At 48.6% G+C, this 20,477-nt stretch overlaps 1 protein-coding gene across 14 annotated transcripts in view; it reads left to right on the top strand.

Annotated features, from left to right (window-relative positions):
• BACH2 (BTB domain and CNC homolog 2) overlaps positions 1-20,477 on the top strand; it is a 376,418-nt gene that overhangs the window by 348,523 nt on the left and 7,418 nt on the right. For 12 of the 14 annotated variants that reach the window (XM_034670825.1, XM_034670828.1, XM_034670834.1 and 9 more), the window contains 2 exons: positions 5,185-6,777; positions 17,506-17,712. In XM_034670825.1, the coding sequence (XP_034526716.1) occupies positions 5,185-6,777; positions 17,506-17,712 (1,800 nt within the window). Of the gene's footprint in view, positions 1-5,184; positions 6,778-15,727; positions 17,266-17,505; positions 17,713-20,477 lie in introns of those variants that run through there. The other 2 variants (XM_034670837.1, XM_034670836.1) reach the window with 2 other exon arrangements.

Raw genomic sequence — 20,477 nt, 5'->3', positions numbered from 1 at the left:
CATCAGGCTCTTCCGCTATGAGCCTGCTTCTTCCTCTCCCACTCCTCCTGCTTGTGTTCCCTCTCTCGCTGGCTATCCCTAACTCTGTCAAATAAATTTAAAAAAAAAGAAAGAAAGAAATGCAACTGATTTCTGAGCATTGATGTTGTATCCCACCACATTACTGAATTGCTCTATAACTTCTAATAGTTTGGGAGTGGATTCTTTTGGGTTTTCCATATAGAGTATCATGTCATCTGCGAAGAGAGACAGTTTGACTTCTTCTTTGCCGATTTGGATACCTTTTATCCCTTTGTGTTGCCTGATTGCTGTTGCAAGGCTTCTAGTACTATGTTGAATAATAGTGGCGAGAGTGGGCATCCTTGTCGTGTTCCTGATCTTAAGGGAAAGGCTTCCAGCTTTTCCCCATTGAGAATGATATTTGCTGTAGGCTTTTCATAGATGGTTTTTATGAAATTGAGGAATGTACCCTCTATCCCTACACTCTGAAGGGTTTGAATCAGGAAAGGATGCTGTATTTTGTCAAATGCTTTTTCTGCATCAATTGAGAGGATCATATGATTTTTGGCTTTTTTCTTGTTGATAAAATCTATCACACTGATAGATTTGCGAATGTTGAACCACCCTTGCATCCCAGGGATGAATCCCACTTTGACCTTGTTTCTTTCAGACCTGAAACCCAAAGGTCAAGGCCACTTGCCTTGTATGTGCCAAATGCTGGAGAAGCTCATCACCTGCTTGGGAGCAGAGGGCAAAAGAGATACGACTGCTTCCCTTAGAGCAGTGGAACACCACTCCATTACTATCAGTAAAACGGAGCTGGTTTGCTATTTCTAACCTCTTCATTCCACTCTAACTTTATGATCATTACCTTTTTAAATAACGTTTTTATGGGTTGTTAGTTTTATGTGGGATTCTCCACTTCCCACCCTTCTTATTTTTCCCATTATCAGAGCCTTACTTGTTCAAAACAGAAAGTAAGTAACAATGCAGCCTTGTGATCATAGTTTCATAAACATACAGCTTTCCATTGGTACCTGGATATTTGCTTTCTGGGTACAGTGAGTGAGTTTAATGATTCCTAAAAATGGAAAGACGGTGCAAGCTACCAAGACAGAGGCTAAAACCAATATTTAGAAAGACACTGCCTGGGGCGCCTGGGTGGCACAGCGGTTAAGCGTCTGCCTTCGGCTCAGGGCGTGATCCTGGCGTTATGGGATCGAGCCCCACGTCAGGCTCTTCCACTATGAGCCTGCTTCTTCCTCTCCCACTCCCTCTGCTTGTGTTCCCTCTCTCGCTGGCTGTCTCTATCTCTGTCAAATCAATAAATAAAATCTTTAAAACAAAAAAAAAGAAAGACACTGCCTGATTTGACATGGCCTGCATATGTGATGGGCACTTGCTTTCTGTTTTGTATATTTGGAGTTAATCACAGCTGGCCTAACGTGTACCAGATGGGTTCCTGGGAGGGACACTGAGGCGTTCCGAAGGCACTGGTGATATCAAAGCAGCTCTTGACCCAGAGTGGACATAGGGCGATTTCACGACACTCCAGGTGTCCTGCTTATGAGGGCTCAAGGGATCCCCACAGACCTCAGCAGTCGCCTTCTCTTCTGAACTGGTTGGGATTTCTCAGTCGACAACTAATCATGTAATCGTGTGATAGCCTTTCCATTGTTGACTGATGTTGTTATTTGATAATTAACTTTCCATTGTTAAGGTGTATCTACAAGACTACATTGTAGGTTTCTTGGGCACAGGGCCTAGTCTCGTACTTATCCGTTCCTTATAGCACTTGGATTGGAATCCCAGCTCTATGACCTTGAATGAATTTCTTCACCTCCCTCCGTTTCCTCGTCTCCAAAATAGAGGCAGTCACGCCTGCTTTGCAGTGCATTACGGGAACCAGCCAGCATGGTGCTGTGTGCTAGGAGTACTTGGTAGATGGTAACTAGACAAAGCCTTGCACACAGAAGCTGAGCAAAACAGAGCAGAACTGAATACAACAAAGCAGGATTTAAACTCTTGTGAGGGGAGAGCTAGTTATGGACTCTTGAAATTTCACGGTGAAGACACTGTTTCCTCTGATCTTGAACTTGAATGACAGTTTACAATCCTGTTTTTAATCATGACTCTTTAATGACCATATGATGATCATTTCAAGCTCATCATGTCTTCCTTTTTTTTAATAATAATTTTTTATTATGTTAAGTTAGTCACCATACAATACATCCCAAGTTTTTTATGTAAAGTTCCATGATTCATTACTTGCGTACAACACCCAGTGCACCATGCAATACATGCCCTCCTTACTACCCATCACCAGCCTATCCCAATCCTCCACCCCCCTCCCCTCTAAAGCCCTCATTTTGTTTCCCAGAGTCCACAGTCTCTCCTGGTTCATTCCCCCTTCTGTTTACCCCCCTCCCTTCTACCATTTCTTCTACCGATCTTCCTACTTCTTATGTTCCATAAATGAGTGAAACCATATGATAATTGTCTTTATCTGCTTGACTTATTTCACTTAGCATTATCTCCTCCAGTCCCGTCTTCTCGGCCTGAAAGGATCAGTGATGTGATTTGGGATGTAGAGACTGTGCTCACTGGCACCCTCAGTCCCACTCATACATTTCCGCATCAGCTTGTCCCTGCATGGAGAGGCTTCTTCCAGCTCCTTGTAGCCATGTGGCAGGTGGCGATGCCCATGACTAATCTAATCATCCCCAGGGGTGTTCCTGTTTTCTCTAGGAATTTTCTTTAAAAGCAGCCATAGTGGGGGACAGTGGCAGGACTTATTGAGACTAATGGCATCGAAATAAAAAGGGTATGAGCATAAGGGAGGACTGTATAAAAAATACAAATGACATTGAGGAGAGTGTCCCCCATTTCCCATATACTGAGCACATCTACCCAAACTCAAGATGTGTTTCCATCCAGCAACTGGCAGATTGCCTGGGAGTGGAACAAAAAATGCTTCCTTATGGAGGGGTCAACTCTGCCTTGATTAGGCCATTCTTCTCTTTATAACGAAGAAATGGGTCATGTGACATCCCCATTGCTTCCTTTGCTTACCTGTAAATGTGTACTTTCTTGCTTTGCACTCCCTTTGAAAGGTTCCTGGGGGGAAAGTACATAAAACAGATATAGTAGATACTGCATTTGTTGAATCTATTACCATGTCAGCTTAGTAGGACACAAAGGTAGGTCAGATGTGCTGTTTCAATAGTGGTCCTAGGGGATAGGACAGATAAGGACTGTTGCCTGCCTTTGACTGGTTGGTTGGTGTAGTTTATTGGTTTACACAGTGACTTGCTCCAAAAGTAATTTGAGACGATGCTCACCAAACAGATGGTGTTGTTACTTTCTGTACACTGTCATCGTATGTTAGGGGCACAGGTAGACTTACAGCGTTTCAGTACCACACAGGCTTTCATCAGGTGTATATGTGTTAGCGACCCTAATCAGATGCAGTTATGAAGAGAGACGGAGCCGTCCCTGATCTAAGGAGCTTGCTAACAGTAGAAACAGACCCAACTAAGTAGAATAAAAGTGAGACGACAGTGATTGCCCTTGGAACTATAATGTGAGTCTAGCGGTCATGCTTTTTGTTGTATTCTTTTTTTAACCAAATATCTTGGGACTCATTATCTGACAGAGGTTTGGGGTTGGTTTTTTTTTTTTAATTTAGAATTTTATTTAAAGTCCTTCCAAAATACGGACAATTAAAATCCCATTCAGTTATATGTCTAAGAAATTTCCCTTACTGGAAAGAATGTCGCATATAAAGTCAGCGCTGCCCTGAACAATCCAGGGCATTCTCCTCACCCTAGCGATGGGCTGAGAGGCTGGTATCGTTTGTTCTAAGAGGCTGGGAGGCCGCTCCCATAGGAGGTGGTGTCCAAGTTGAATCTCAAACGAGGGATAGACGTCCTCACGAGAGTTTTGGCTCTGGAGGCTGCCATGAATTCAGTACCTGGGGAAGTCCGCTACAGAGCTGGCCAGTTCGACTTGCTCTGCACCTACGCCCTTAGATATTTTGTAATCACTGCTCCTGGAGCTTCCAACAAGGACGCCCCATGATGGCTGCTTTCATTCGATTTGTCCACATGATCCGCAGATCTGCCTCACCTTCCTATGGGGTCAGCAGTGCTTGCAAGAACCTAGAAGATGCATGTAGGTTTGCATAGAGGGCGAAAAAGCCTGCCCTGAACACCAGCAACTTTAATCCACTTCCATCTGAGAGAACAGTTGGCCTTAGGCAATGTATTTCTAATCGTCTCAGTCGTTCTCTGTGCACACGTGTGGGGGTGTGTGCCGACACAAAGCCGTGCATAAATAGCACATTTTCGGCCGGTAAAATGTAAAGCATGAGGAGCACCTGAGCCTCTGAAGATTTAGCAGGAAGAAGGCAGCTGCATGGCAAAGCCCCTGCTCATAATTAGGCAAGGAGTAGCCTGTGTCCCGCGCCGCTCAGCAACTTCAACCATTTAAATGGCAGCTGGCTTATTTCGTTCTGTAACACCCATTCTTTCTGGGCCAGGAGTTGATTTCGGGGTTGAGAACACTGCTTTGGACTGTCGTCATCTCTGGTATTCCCGTAAGATCAGGTAGGACGTGATGACGGAAAAGTCCCATCTGGAAACCGTGACGAATGAGAAAAACAGAAGTTGCTTTCATGTCGCTCTTTAACTTGTTAAGTAAGGGAAAACTATATTTCAACCCCTGTGGACTTTCAGGTTTTAACAGTCCACATTGCCAGTTTTGCATTTGACAAGAAAAACAGAATGCTTTCTTTGGCTCAAGTGAGCCGCAAGTGTCACAGCTCTCCTTTCTAGAAGGGCTCTCCACGGGACTGATTGGGAGGAAATTAATAGGCTTCCCATTGTTACCATGCGTTTTTGCCAGGGTATTTCATTAGTGTAAACACTGAACCCGTTGTCATCTGGTTTCGCCACTTGACCCGGGTGATTTGCAATGCCATGTGCCAGGTGATGAAGTGGGGCGGAGGCAAGCAGGAGACAGGCACTAATTACTGGAAGCAGAGTCGTTGCTGACCCAGTGCGAGATTAACTGCTCCTTTGCAGTCTTTATTCTAGGACATTAGCACTGTCTGGTTATCTTGCTTCAGTTGAGGGATTCGGGACAATAGCCGTGCTGATGGTAATTTCCCTGTTTGTTTTGCAGGTCACGGCCAGGGGCTTTGGGCCTCTGTTACAGTTTGCCTACACCGCCAAGCTATTACTCAGCAGAGAAAACATCCGCGAGGTCATCCGCTGTGCTGAGTTCCTGCGCATGCACAACCTGGAGGACTCCTGCTTCAGCTTCCTGCAGACCCAGCTCCTGAACAGCGAGGATGGCCTGTTCGTGTGCCGGAAGGACGCTGCGTGCCAGCGCCCGCACGAGGACCGGGAGAACTCCGCCGGAGAGGAGGAGGAGGAAGAGGAGGAGACGATGGACTCAGAGACCGCCAAGATGGCGTGCCCCAGGGACCAGATGCTTCCAGACCCCAGCAGCTTTGAGGCCTCCGCCATCCCCGTAGCCGAGAAGGAGCAAGCTTTGCTGCCCGAGTCCGATGTGCCGGCCGACACCAAGGAGAGCTCCGAAAAGGACGCGTTAACGCAGTACCCCAGATACAAGAAATACCAGCTTGCATGTACCAAGAATGTCTACAGCGCAGCATCACACAGTACCTCAGGTTTTGCAAGCACATTCAGTGAAGAGAACTCCAGCAACAGCCTCAAGCCGGGGCTTGCCGTGGGGCAGATTAAAAGTGAACCGCCCAGTGAGGAGAACGAGGAAGAGAGCATCACACTCTGCCTGTCCGGAGATGAGCCTGACAGCAAGGACAGAGCCGGGGATGTGGAAATGGACCGGAAACAGCCCAGCCCCGCCCCAGGCCCCGCCCCAGCCGCCGGAGCCACCTGCCTGGAGAGATCCAGGAGCGTGTCCTCCCCCTCCTGTTTAAGGTCTCTGTTCAGCATAAAAAATAGCGTGGAGTTGTCTGGCCTGCCCAGTACCTCTCAGCAGCACTTTGCCAGGAGTTCAGCGTGCCCTTTTGACAAGGGGATCACTCAGGGTGACCTTAAAACTGACTACGCCCCTTTCCTGGGGAATTACGGACAGCCCCACCTGGGCCAGAAGGACGTGTCCAACTTCACCACGGGGTCGCCCCTCAAGGGGCCTGGGTTGGAGGCTCTCTGTAAACAGGAAGGAGAGCTGGACCGGAGAAGTGTGATCTTCTCCTCGAGCGCTTGTGACCAAGTGAGCTCTGCGGTGCATTCGTACTCTGGGGTAAGCGGTTTGGACAAAGACCTCTCTGAGCCGGTGCCAAAGGGTCTGTGGGTGGGGGCTGGCCAGTCCCTACCCAGCGCACAGGCCTACGCCCACGGTGGGCTGATGGCTGACCATTTGCCAGGAAGGATGCGGCCCAACACTAGCTGCCCGGTGCCAATCAAAGTGTGCCCTCGCTCGCCCCCCTTGGAGACCAGGACCAGGACTTCCAGCTCTTGCTCCTCCTACTCCTACGCAGAGGACGGAAGCGGGGGCTCACCCTGCAGCCTCCCTCTCTGTGAGTTCTCCTCCTCGCCCTGTTCCCAGGGAGCCAGATTCCTAGCCACAGAGCATCAGGAACCAGGCCTGATGGGAGATGGAATGTACAACCAAGTCCGACCCCAAATTAAATGTGAGCAGTCTTATGGAACCAACTCCAGCGACGAATCCGGATCGTTCTCGGAAGCAGACAGTGAGTCGTGTCCTGTGCAGGACAGGGGCCAGGAGGTAGGGAACCCGCATAAATTCAAGCATGTGTTCCACTCTTGCAGTCCTTTATCTGGACTCTACCTGCTGCCCCACCACTCCCAGATTAAAGTTACAGGAAAGGGCCCGCCTTCCCCATCCACAGAGGCAGGATGCTTCAAAGTTATCCCAAAGTAACCACTTTTTTCCTAGAAGGCACTTGAAATTTGATCTAGATTTTGGTACTCAAACAAGCAGAGGCAAGCTGCTTAGTAAAAAAAAGTTCAGTCTAATACATGAAAGGCATGTTCGGGTGCTTCGGATCTCCCCCTTCCTCCACCCTTTCTCCTTCTGCTTTGAAAGGGTGCCGTACTCATCACCCTCATCCTGGCGCTGCGCCCCTTCAGGGTGAAAGAAAATAGAGAATCGCTTTCCAAATTGATTGAGTAACACTGGACAGACCCACAATAACAGGCGCTCGTCCAGCACCCTCTAAGTTTTCCTTGTCAGCAGGAGTCCCCGGGGCCATCCCTTGTCCATTGCGGTGCAGGCGACGGACCGCCCGCCACCCTTCCTGATCCCAGGGTCCCTGCAGAAGCACCCTAGTCAGTCCACACAACTGCGTAGAGTGTCGTTTCCTGAGCTCCCCACCAATGATGAGAAATCACTTCGAGGAGGAGTGGGGTGGAGTAGCAGTTTCCGCTCCCCCGAAAGCAGAGTGCCTTCTCGTGCTTTATAGATAGCAATTCCCAAAGGCTCCATCCATCTTACCAGTGCTGGGAGATGGAGCGAGAACAACAGCAGCCACATCCTGAGCAGCACGCCCATGGCTGAGGAGAGAAAAGAATAGACGCCCCTCTGCTCCCCTTTCCCTCTGTAACATGAGAGGCCCCTGCAAAGATCTGAGGGAGTCTGTGTCATGATCCCGCGGCTGTCTGGCTGATTGACAAGGAACCGACCTGAAACTGCTGCCTGGGTGTCAGACCTGCCCCAGGAGCAGCCCCGGAGCAGCAGGAGCAGGGCCTGCGAGAAGCCCCTGCTCAGAGCTGCTTATCTGAACACGGCTCGAGGAGAGGCCGCCAGGTCCTCGGTAGGCCAGCGCCCTGGGTTCGCGTCTGTGCTCCCGGGGTATCAGCCCCTGGTGAAGCAGGGATGCTAACCCAGCCACACGGCAGAAATGCCACACGGGGTGAGGTGCCTTTTCACAGAGCCACGTGCGGTTGATTCAGCCTCTGCAAGATTGGCAAGAAGCACAGGAGGTTTTAGTTAGGGCATGTTTTGAAAATAGATCCCAGCGCTCCCCGTGCCAAGGGCAGAGATGCCCTGTGGTCACTTCCTCCTGTTGCTAGCGAGCCCGCTCCTGGCCCTTCTCTTACTGCCTGGGGGAGAAAATGGAGAAAGACATCCTGAAAGGATTTAATTAAGCTCAAAGAAATTATGAAGGAAATTTGGGAACTCTCCCTGTCCGAATACACCCTGTCCCCTCAGGTTTGGGTTGTGCCAAGTGCCCCGAGCTGAGAGGACTGACTTGTTGTGAAAAGAGTGAAACGTTGTGCTCTCTCTTTCCTCACTCGTTTCTCTTTCTCTCATCATAACTTAGGTGAGGTTTTCTTTTTTTTCCCTGACACTGTTCCTAAGCGCCCCTGATGCAGACGCCTAGTCCCTGGGCCAGGTTCATCAGCATAATGATTTATCTTGCTGAGGATTGGCGTCTGGAGAAAAGGACAAATGTCTTTCTAAGAGGAGCCCCACCATTAAGCTGAAGGGGTTGTGTTGTCGTAACATTTGCGTATGTTCGAGGTACTGTCAGTTTCGGATCATCTCCTTTTGTCTCTCTCCTATCCCAAAAGAGAGTTTAAACTCACTTCTTCAAATTAAATGCCACCAGCAAGAGCACATGTGTTTTCCCTGTGTGTTTGGGCCACATCACTTGTCTGCCTTTAGAATGTCTCAGTTCTAAATGAACCAGTCAAAAGGAAGATTCATACAACCTATAAAAAAGTCGTGAAAAATACCAATGCTTTAAAAATATTTTTACTTTTACTTTTCAAAAAAAATTATGTTCTTTGCATTTCTAACACTGAAAGCAGAAACCTTTACCAGAGTTCTGTGCCGTTTCAAGAATCACATTTAGTGCCCCAGAAGGGCATTTTGAACAGGGTTGTTAAAGGTAGAGTTCCTCCCAGTTTGACATTTTAGTTTTCCTAGAGTAGAGATTAGGTCTCAGGGACTCAGCATGACTGCTCCTCTGTAAGTTAATAACTTGCGTCCAGGAGTTACTTTGACCCCAGTGGGAGTTTGGTCCCCAGGAATAACATTGAAGGCAGATCCTTCATTCACAGTGTGAATTGTCACTCGTTTTCCTGAGCTAAACTGATCCAGAAGAAGCCAACATCTGTCGGTCTGATCCCGCCCTGATCTGCTCTTGTAAGAGGTCTCAGTGACTCCCCTTCCTAGTGAAGTCCTGGGAGACACTGGAGTCAGAAACCAAGCAGAGTTCTCACCTCCGGCCAGGCACCTGTCCAGTGCTCCAGACAGATGGGCCAGGCTCCTTCCCAGCCTCTCTTCCTCCACCTCGGTCAGGAGCCAAAATGTTAGCTCAAAAAAGTATCAGCATTCCTTACAGTCTGTAAGGTGTTCTGCGTATACCATCTCATCGATACTCACTTCTCTCACCCTTTTTAACTGTCCCCTAGCTTTGAAGAGAGCTTCAGTGAGCACAATATTGTCCTTTCTCAACAATCAGCTCTTTAAAATTATTTTCTTCTTTGAAATGAGCAAACACAGCATACCCAGCCCCTAACGTATCAAATTCAGCAGGCTCTCTCTGTGCCTGCGACGAGTTAACCAGCACATATTTACATCTCCAGGGGTTTGAGTTTTAGTTTAATGGCATTTACTGTATAATTACGCAGAACTCGCTTCCTTCACAGAGCTGTCTACTAGGTGCATGCCTCCAGGTCAGTCACGTCGGGTGAAAGCATACTTCTTTAATATCCGTGGGCCCCACAGATCACAGCTTACAGCTACCGTCTATCAACTGACAGTCCAGGTGTTTCCAGTTTTTTTCCCTTCTTACAAAAGTTGCTGCAATAAACATTTTTGTGACTGTATTTAGTAGTGGTGCTTTCATGGTTGCGGGTTAGGATCCCCTAAGTGGGTTAAAGGCGATGCTTATCTGTGAACTACTACCTAACTCCTTCCCCAGAAGGTTGTATCCTTCAGCAAGTTCTGAACGTCCATTCCCCCCTGTTCTTGCCAGTACTGGCTGTTACCAGTCCTTTTAAATTTTGCCCATCTGCTGGGTGAAAGATGACTAATGAGGCTGACATCTTTTATCGTGTGTATGTGCCATTTATATGTCCCTTCCTATGACTTGCCACTTTACATCTTTGCCCATTTTCCTCCCGTGGTGTTCATCTTTAAATCGATCTGTAGGATCCTTAATCCCTAACACAGGAATATTAACCTGTCATTAGAAATGTTTCCCATATTTTCTCCTACTTGGTCTTTTTATTTATGGCATTTTTTTCCATATAGAAATGTTTCAGTTTTATGCACTCAAGTTATCCATCTTTTTCTTTATGACTTTTGGATTTGCTGTATTACTTAAAAAGTCAGTTGGTGAATTTTTGTCTTATTTCCAATGATGAAAAATATGAACAGGTCATATTGAGTATAAAAAGTAACAAAACAGTATGTATAACAAGGTCCTATTTTGCTTTATAAATATACATAAGATTAAGAAGGCAGTATGGAGAATAAGAAAAAAATAGGAGGCAAAGTTGGGGAGGAATATAAGGAAAGTTCCATTTCTGTGTACCTCTGTAATGTCTGAATTTTATGTATGTATATCTCACACAGGGTCATTATTTTAATTGAGATACAATTCACACACCATAAAATTTACCCGTTAAAGTGAATTATTCAGGGATTTTTAATGATTCGCAAGGGTTTGGACTATCACCACTCTAGTTCCAGGACATTTTCACCACCCCAAAAGAAACACCACCCCCGTTAGCAGGTGCTCCTCACTGTCTTCCCCTTAAAATCCCGGGCAACCACTAATCTCCCTTCTATCTCTTAAGATTTGCCTGTTCGGAACATCTCATAACAATGGGATCCCACGCTCCGTGGTCTTCTGTGTCTGGCTTCTCTCACTGAGCATAGTGTTTTCGAGGTTCATCCTTGCCATTGATGTATCGGGGGTCCACCACATGTCGGTGCTTTGTTCTTTTTTGTTGCTGAAGAATAATCTACTCTGTGGATATACCACACTTTGTTGATCCGTTGAGTGGTTGGGGGCATTTGGGTGGTTTCCTCTTTTGGACTATTAGCATCGGTGTACAAGTGTTCTGTAGACATAAGTTTTCAGTTCTCTTCGTCATGTATCTAGCCGTAGAATCACTAAATCATATGAAAACTATATGTTTAACCTTTTGAGGAACTACCAGACTGTCTTCCAAGGTAACGACACCATTTGACATTCCCACCAGCGGTGCACGAGGGCTCCCGTTTCGTTTTTGTTTTTTTTTTTTTTTTGACAGAGAGAGCACGAGAGGGGTAAGAGCAGAGGGAGAAGCAGACTCCCCGCGAAGCGGGGAGCTAAATGCAGGACTCGATCCCAGGACCCTGGGATCATGAGCTGAGCTGAAGGCAGACGTTTAACTGACTGAGCCACCCAAACGCCCTCTGGGCTCCCGTTTCTCCACAGCCTCGCCAGCACTGGTGCTGCCTAGCTTTCTTATTATCCCCATCCTAGTGCATGTGAAATACTATCTCATTTTGGTATACAGGTTCATTTTAACAATTTGAAAATTATAGACAAGTCACAAGCCTTTTCCAAGGCATAATCTTCTTTGTGGGATGGTTTTATACCACAAGCATTTCTAAGTAATTGTAGCTTTTCGTAAAGAAGCACTAGAAAGACAGTTGATTTGCACGGCCAAAAGGATCGATTCGATGGACCTGCTCTCTGAACACATTTCATGTCAGGAGGGATAAAGCATGTGAGAGTGAGACTGCGTGTGTGTTTGTGCTGATGCGTGTGTGGAAGCAGGGAGAAATCATGTCTGACATGTGATAAAGTGGGAGAGCCGTGTCTGACTCTAACTCTTCCACTCACATGCCAACTTCCAGACATATGTTGTATGTAAAAATTTTATAGTCATTTTTGTGGTTCATTGAATCAAGCATCTTTCTTAAAATGCCTCTGATTGGTCTGCTTAATAAAAAGAAAACTTTGCTAGGCAGCATAAAATTCGGCCGTATTTTTTTTTAAAGATTTTATTTATTTATTTGACAGAGATAGAGACAGCCAGCGAGAGAGGGAACACAAGCAGGGGGAGTGGGAGAGGAAGAAGCAGGCTCATAGCAGAGGAGCCCGATGTGGGGCTCGATCCCATAACGCCGGGATCACGCCCTGAGCCGAAGGCAGACGCCTAACCACTGTGCCACCCAGGCACCCCTCGGCCGTATTTTTAATTAAAACGATGTTTTTGTGTCATCCTGAAAGATGTTCTTAGCATCTGGAATTCCAAAGCGTACTGTCCAGAAGAAACCATGTGAGTGACAAGGAAAGATAGGGCTAATCAACAGAATTAATAATACCTCATATCTATCAGGCAATTCAGACTTTTCAAAGCACTTTCTCCATCTGTTATCCAATTTTATTCTTCTTAGCCATCCTGTAAGCTAAGTAGGGCATGTATTATCTTCCTCGCTCACAGATCCTCAAAGAACTGCAGGACAGAGAGAAAGAAAGACTGGCCTGAGGTCACACAGCTAATTAATTGCGGTACAACTAAATCCCAGGTGTCCTGCATTTGTTCTGCAAACTGGACCGAGAGAATAGAGGGCAGAAGCACAGTTGTGCAGGAAACGTTTCTTAGTGGGAGATTCTGTCTGGGGTGTCTGTCTAGCATGGACCTGGCTGTCCCCCTGCCCGCAGCACTGAATCATCAGCCCAGTGGGCATCTTGCTTCCTCCCTTGACGAGGTACAGAGATCCCGGTGTCTTGTAAGAGCATAGGTGTTAAAGGCGTTGGGCCTCAGGGTACTGTTAGCATGATCCAGCTCCCACGGCTTCTGTTCAACCTCGGGTAGTGTAACCAAGAAAGGAGGGAGGGAAGAAGCTTCACAAACCAGCTACCGCTGGGATTTCTAGAGGAAATTCTTGTTTTCAGCTTTTCCTGCAACCTTTGCGTCTCTGTCTAGCTTCTCCAGTAGCTCCCATTCAGCAAACCAGCAGCTCTGGGCAAGTGAAATGTGGTAAGAGGCACGGTGAGGTGAGGTGGCTGTGGGCTGCTTACAGCCCTGCACCAAACATGCAGAGGAAACAGGTCACGGGGAGTGCGCCGGAGCAAGACGGCCGTTGTTTGGGGGTGGGAATTTTTTCTCCTCTTTTGTCTCATATTTGAATTTTCTGCAAGAAGTTATCGTTCTTATATAATTGCTAATGGTATTTTTGTTTAACTGGGAGCAAGGGGTAGTTCTGGCCCAGAGTGGGGTGGTTGTTGGTAAGGAGAGAAGTGGAGCCATGGATTTCTGTTGCACGGGAGGAGGTGCTGGCCCTGCCGGATCCCACAGCACCCCAGCTAAGGCCCTGGAGCAGGAATATTTAGGTTTCATTTACCATCTAGATGTCATAGCTTTCTCCCACCTTTTGCGGGCCCCCGGGGCCGGGGCTCCTCAGCACCCTGCAGTGACCCCCATTTCACCAGGTGCTCATGAGCTGGAGCCCCCAGAAGGTCTAACCCCGCTCCAGTCGCTGTTTAGCAGTCCGGTCCTGGGACTGGGCTGGAAAGCCCTCTGTCCTGTGCTTCCGGTCCTGCTCCGGAGGGCCGAGGAGAGGGAGTAGCAGATCAACAGTAGCAGACCGCGCACGGAGCAGCCCTCGGCTTGCTGACTCAGTGGCTGCGCCTGGCTTTGAGTCTCTACTGAAAACCGAGGTGGGGCTAGTGGGTGGGGATGAGCAGCAGCCATGAGAAATCAGTACCGTGCGTCCTGCGGGCCCTTCGCCTGCTGTGCAGCGAGCAGAGCCTCAGATGCCTGATGGGCTTCGCATCCTGTGCCTCCGGTAGGCTGACGGCAGGTGCAGGCAGCGTTCAGACAGGTGGTGGTGGGAACTGGCAGCACATTTCGTCTTGTTAGGTTGGGTGCTTTCCACTGTTTCTGAGGGTCCAGTGAGAGAAAACGAAACCACTGCTGAGGAGTAAAATCCTGGAATAAGAAGTGTGTGGAGGGACAAAAAAAATAAGATGGTAAGCTGTACAGGGTCTATTTGGGTTACAAGAATTCTCCAGAGGAAAGGGAGGAAGGCCTCCGCCCTCTCGAAGTGTTTGAATCTTCAAAGGCCGAGTCACACTGGCTGACTTTGAGCCCCATTTGGGGAGTACTGGGGGGCCTGCAAGCTTGAGAATGGAATATTCTCCCCGCTCCATAAGGGGGGTCTGTGGCTGCTCTTTATCTCCAAGGAAGACGTCCACTGTCTTGGAACTTACTACTCTGCAAATAAGAAAGAGCTGTGGCCAAGTTAACCACTGCTCCATCCCAAGAAACTTCAGGACTTCCTCTTGGTAGTCAGTGTAAGCTCTCACTTGTGTGAGGGCTAACAGAGCCTATTAAAAAGAAGCAAGAGTGGTCAGCCGTGGGGTTTCTTTGACATGGTAGAAGGTCTATAGTTGACTATTTTCTTTTCCTTTGACCTCTTTAAAAAGCAGCTGGAGTTGCAACAGCTCTGCCGAAACTTTATATGGCCTTTGCTTCAAGGACTTTGAAACGAGCATTGTTGATTTTTCCTTTTCCTGTCAACCTCTGTCCTGTTTCCCTGGTGTGTTCTATTCGCTGTCTGGATGATTTTAAATACAGTAGCTCTCGGTCTAGAAGGCCTTTTGACTTTCCCTGTGGGCTGAACTGTGGGTACATATTCTTTGGGAAAAGAAGTAAACAGGATTCAGAGCAGAAGCCGCATTGCTTTGTCGTCGGCAGAGGGGGCGCCTGCACGAGGCCCCGCCATGCTGCAACCGCTGTGTGCAAACAAGGCTTCTGCCTGGTGTGGAAACATCCGTGTCCCCGCCAGGCTGATCTCTGTGTGAGTTAGGCACTGTCCAGGATTGGAGTGTCTGTTTGTTATCCAAAGGGTATAAAGGGAAATCAAACAGTCTCCGTATCATTATAAGCCCTGTGCAAACACAGCCCATGGACAAAGCCTGCTGGCTTTCCCTGGCTGCCTGCCTTCAGCAGTGGGAGCAGGGCTGAGCTGAGTGTGGTGGAATGTGTGCTGTTGCGATGTTGCTTTCTTGGGCCAAAATTGTGCAGGTGTCATGGGACACGGTTCACCAGGCGGAAGTTGAATCAGAGCACCCATTGGGAGCCCTCAGCAAATGCCACCTCCAGCAGGCTCGGAGCTATGAAGGAACCTGACAAAGCAGTGCATCCAGCCACAGAAAGTCAAACGATCGTGCAGTGTGACTGCCTTTGTGCACGGGGATTAACTAGCCATAAATGCCAGGATCTAGACTCGTCTTCCTGCATCTGATGCAATCAGAGCAAAAGCCTGAGCTCAAAATAGAGGATCTTCATTTGACTCCCCTGAACGACACAGACATAACACTGCAGCGTCTGAATATTAACGAGGGCTTGGTTTCTGCACCCAAAAATATTTTGATCCGTTAAACCCAGGCCCTCCTGTTTTTCTGGTTACTCCAGTTCATTGCGTTCCATTTGTTCCATCTCCTAGAGCTGTGCTGTCCAGTGTAGCAGCCGCACGCCACACGTGGCTATCGAGCCCTAGAAATGTGCCTCGTTCTAAATTATGCTAAGTGCAAAATAAGCCTCCAGTTTTGAAAACGTAGTGCCAAAAAAGTAAACTATCTCGATAAGGTTTATATTAATTACATGTTGAAAATATTGTGGACCTATTGGGCTAAATTAAATATACTATTAAAATAATTTCAGTTGTTTCTTTTCACTCTTTTTAATGTGGCTGCTAGAAACGCAAAATCACAGCTCTTGTTTGCATTGGACAGCGCTGGGCCGGCACTTGAAGAAGTTTAGGTTTACAGCGCCATCTGCTGGTTCACCAAAAGCAGCCGCTGGTGTAAGCAAGAATTAAGTGCATCTGAGCCGAGGCAGACAACTTTGTCTCTTGGCCAAGCAACGCTCAACCTTCCTTTTCTGAAACAGGACCAGAACCTAACCCCGAAGTCCTTGCATCATCAGTAAGAGTGTTGGAGAGGACAGTGACGAACTGCTGGAAGATCCAGGCCTGTGCATATGACGGAATATAAGGAGGACACAGATCCATCCCCCCAGAGACTCACATCCTCTCCTTGGATAATGCTTATTCGTCTTTGTCAAGAAGTTGGAATCTTGCTGCTGACAGTATCTGTATCAGTTATCACTGCTGCATAACAAATCACCCCCAGACTCCATGGCTTACATCATTGATGATCTCTCACCATTTCCATGGGGCAGGAACTCAGGAGGGGCCCATCGGAGCACTTCTGGCTTGGGATACCTCGTGAGGTGGAAGTCTGTGGCTGGGGCTTCCATCTCTGCAGGCTTGACGGGGCCTGGACAACCCACGTCCAGGGAGGTTCGCACACACGACTGGCCAGGTAACACTGGTTGTTCGCTGAAGGCCTCAGTTCTTCTCCACGTGGTCCTGGGCCTTCTGCAGAGCTGCCTGAGAGTCCTCTAGGCCTGGCAGCTGCTTTCCTCCAGAGAGAGCAGCCTCAGAAGCCTAAGGGGAAGCTGCAGCTCCTTCTAGGACCCAGCCTCACAGACACCGTGGCCCCCGCTGCGTGGTGGTGACCCAGAGGCACGAACAGGCATCCCGCCTCATGTTGTAAAAGAAAACGCGAGATGGGAAGGCCATTGTATTTTTGAAAATAAAATCTGCCAAGTCCCCAGCTTTGTCTATGCCTAGGCAGCTCAGAAGCACACCCCATTTTGCAGATGAGGAGATTGAGGCTCAGAGAAGTAAGGTAACTAGCCTGAGGTCTCATGTCTGGTGGAGGGACTAAAGCCCATTCCAACTCTTACTCCACCCCGGTGTCGCCTACCCGAGTTCTCTCGCTGTGTCTCCTTATGCCGTGTCACTGAAAATCACACTGGCGGTTTCATCTTCCCAACCTCTTCAAGGTGTGCGGTGCTGTCCTCATTCAAGTGTTTCAGATAATTCCTTAGATGATGTCTGCCTGTAAATTCCACTCCATGGAAGTGGGTTTCAACTAACTATATAGCCTTTCTTACAAAATTGTAACAGCGAGAAAGTCCACATTTTCCAGTATCTCCCCTACTCTTTGCTTCAGAAATCTTAGGAATGATAACCACATTATAATGTGTGTGTTCGCGTTCTGTTTGACTCTCTAAATATGACATCTTATTTGTGTCTGAGACAAGAAAATTAATCACTGCTTGCTTTCGGTAGTTTCCATCCTATTTGGTCATCTTAAAAAGGTGGTTGTTGGGGCGCCTGGGTGGTACAGCGGTTAAGCGTCTGCCTTCAGCTCAGGGCGTGGTCCCGGTGTTATGGGATCGAGCCCCACATCGGGCTCCTCCGCTATGAGCCTGCTTCTTCCTCTCCCACTCCCCCTGCTTGTGTTCCCTCTCTCACTGGCTGTCTCTATCTCTGTCAAATAAATAAATAAAATCTTTAAAAAAAAAAAAAAAAGGTGGTTGTACCGTTTTTTTTTGATGTTGTGCCCGCTGGAATTCAAACTAAAATCCAACCACCATAATCATATTCTGCTGTTCTTGGTTTCAGGTCAAACTTCCCTTTCCTGTAGATCAAATCACAGATCTTCCAAGGAACGATTTCCAGATGATGATTAAGATGCACAAGCTAACCTCAGAACAGTTAGAGTTCATTCACGACGTGCGACGGCGTAGCAAGAACCGCATCGCAGCCCAGCGCTGCCGCAAGAGGAAACTGGACTGTATTCAGAATTTAGAATGTGAAATCCGCAAACTGGTGAGTTGCCGCGTTCGTCACAATCAGCAACCTGGAGTGAGCCGGACTCGTGCCGGGCTGCAGTGGTGAAGGCTAGAGAAGCGGAGAGAAGGGTCACCATTCAGGGAGGTTTGGGTTGATTTTTTTTTTTAAGATTTTATTTATTTATTCGACAGAGATAGAGACAGCCAGCGAGAGAGGGAACACAAGCAGGGGAGTGGGAGAGGAGGAAGCAGGCTCCCAGCGGAGAAGCCATGTGGGGCTCGATCCCATAACGCCGGGATCACGCCCTGAGCCGAAGGCAGATGCTTAACGACTGAGCCACCCAGGCGCCCCTTGGGTTGATTTTTACAAGTTTCTCAACAGAAGTAATAGCGTTCTATCCGCAATTGTGTGTCTGTGCAAGTGTGTAATCACGTTTCGGTATTTTCTATCCTTCAGCCTCCCTGCATTTAGAGGGAGTTCTTCCTCTTTGTTCCATTCAGCGTGTCCTAGCAGCTAACATCTATTGCATACGTGTGTGGACCAAGTATCCTTCTCAACTGTTTTTGTAAATGATCGCACTTAATCCTCACATCCACCCTGTGACGTAGGTTCTATTTTCTCTCCATTTTCAGAGAAGGAAACGAGTGCAGAGAGGTTTGCCAACTCCCCACTATGTGGCAGAGCTTCAATGCAAACCCAAATCTTGTATTGTCACCACTGCTTTCTCCTGCCTCCCACAGGAGAACGTAGAACCCAGACCTCCCGAAGGCCCTTGCAGCCCCGGGGTCCTTGATTTTGCAATTCTGCCTCCCAGTGGCCGTCACCTCTTCCGGGGGCCTGAGAGTATTTTGTCTCAGGGAAGAAGCCCTCGTCTCCCAGGCTCCCCTCACTGGGAGCTCGGTGCCCCCTTCTCCTTGGTGAGCAACTTAAGCTCCAGGAAGTAAATCCGGGTGGCCTCTGGCCCCCGACTTAGCTTTGGAGGCAACCAGTGCAACCTCATTCAGCTCGACCCACTGGCCAAATACCGGAAGCAGCCTAGGTACCATGTCCATGTCAGGCTGAAGAAGGGAGAGGCCATGTGATGTGCTTATGACCTAAGTTTGGGTCCTCAGACTGTACACGCGATCCTTTGCCTCATGGTGGGCCACTGACCTGATGAGAACCTAAGAACAAGATAATACATTTGAAAAGCATGAGTAAATGTTACCTGTTACCAAGGGAGTCTTGCACCTCAGGGTCTTTTTTCTTTTTTCTTTTTTAATTAACTCCCACCAAGCAGGGGAAACCTGCTCCCGGCAGTGGGTCCCCTCAGCTGTAAAATAACGTCCAAGCTTCTCAGCAAGACGTTCATGCTTGCTCGTACGGGTTTGGTCTGTAACTACCTCCAACGTCACCTTCCACTCCTGTCCTCCAACTTGACCCCTAACGGAATCCACTGCTTTGCACTTCCTGCCACCGGTTGTTTCTGCTGCTGTCTGTGCCTCTGCTGTCTCCCCTCTACCTTGGACATTCTTCAAGCATTTTCTTCTCTGACTTTGTCCTTCATCCTTAAGAATCAAGTTACTGCCCCCTCTAGAGGAAACCCCTTTCCTGAGCCCCCGTTGAGGCTAAGCACCCCCTCGGGGAGCCCTCATCTCACCTCTCCCTGCATCTGCATGTGTGTCTGTCTCCCCAACCCCTGGCCCAAATGGTAGGTTCCTCACAAGGACAGTGACTGGCTCATCTCTCAGTGTCACCAGTGCAGGCCCAGGGGGCCTCTCAGGAAATGTCAGTTGCCCTGAAATGTATTGAAATTGTGACTGTGTTGTGGGACTACAAATTTCTTCTTTCTTTCAAGTTTTTCTTTAATGTTGCTTTAATAGCAACAACAACAATTTGTAACGAGGGCCTGGGTTTATACCGCCTTTCCTGCGGAGAGCCAAAACACTGTCGCCACAGCAGTTCGTTTTCTTCTCCCTGAAAGTGGCCCGGGACAGTCTGCAGATCAGTAGGGGGTCAGTGGCAGAATAGAGAATGAGGTGGCCCTCCTGGGGTGGGGCGGTGTGGCCTCCGGCTCTGCTGGCCCCTGGCCTTCTTGGCGCCCCCGGGAGGCACGGCCACAAACAGAAGATTTTTTCGCGAGGAGACCTCCCAGAGGTGCTTCGCTTCTCACTCACGCCGCTCTCGCTGCGGTGCTGTGGCCGCTCACCTGGTCCGGGTGCCTGGTGGCGCTGGCCGGCGTGGGCAGGCCGGGCGGCCCCGCGAGTCCCCCGCGCACGCACTGGCTCCCCACTCCCGCGCTGCCTGCGGCACGCCACTCAGCTTTTGCAAACTTGCATAATGTATTTCTCTCAACTTGCACTTGTACATCTGTTTATTTTTCATTTTTAAAACATGTTTTCTTGATAAATTTATAAATATTTTAGCAGGTGCCCTTTCCCCGTGTAAATCTCTGTCTCCGACACACATGCCCACGCTGCCTGCCAGATTGCACTCGTGAGCGGCACGTGCAGCGCCGTGTCGGAGCCCCCATCTCCTATGTTTGCTTCTCTCTTTCTCTCCCGCCCCCCGCCCCCCGGCTCCATTCTCCCGCGCATCTGCTGCTGACGTCCAGTCTGTTCTCTTTCACTGTGCGCACCCCTTGGAGCCTCCACCTCGGCTCTCCTCGTCCGGCCGGTTCGGGTGCAACCTTCACCAGCCTCCCCTCTAGTAGCGAAATTCACCTCTCTGGTGGGATGGTGAATTTTAGGAACCCAAGAGTTTATGTGGGATTTTCTTGGAGGACGGACGTCTCGGAACCTCAGGCTAGTCGGCCAGGGCTT

This window comes from Ailuropoda melanoleuca, chromosome 10 (genome assembly GCF_002007445.2).
Source record: "Ailuropoda melanoleuca isolate Jingjing chromosome 10, ASM200744v2, whole genome shotgun sequence".
Lineage (NCBI taxonomy): Eukaryota > Metazoa > Chordata > Mammalia > Carnivora > Ursidae > Ailuropoda > Ailuropoda melanoleuca.
The sequence above is the reverse complement of the archived record's forward strand: the minus strand, read 5'-3'. Positions and strand labels throughout refer to the sequence as shown.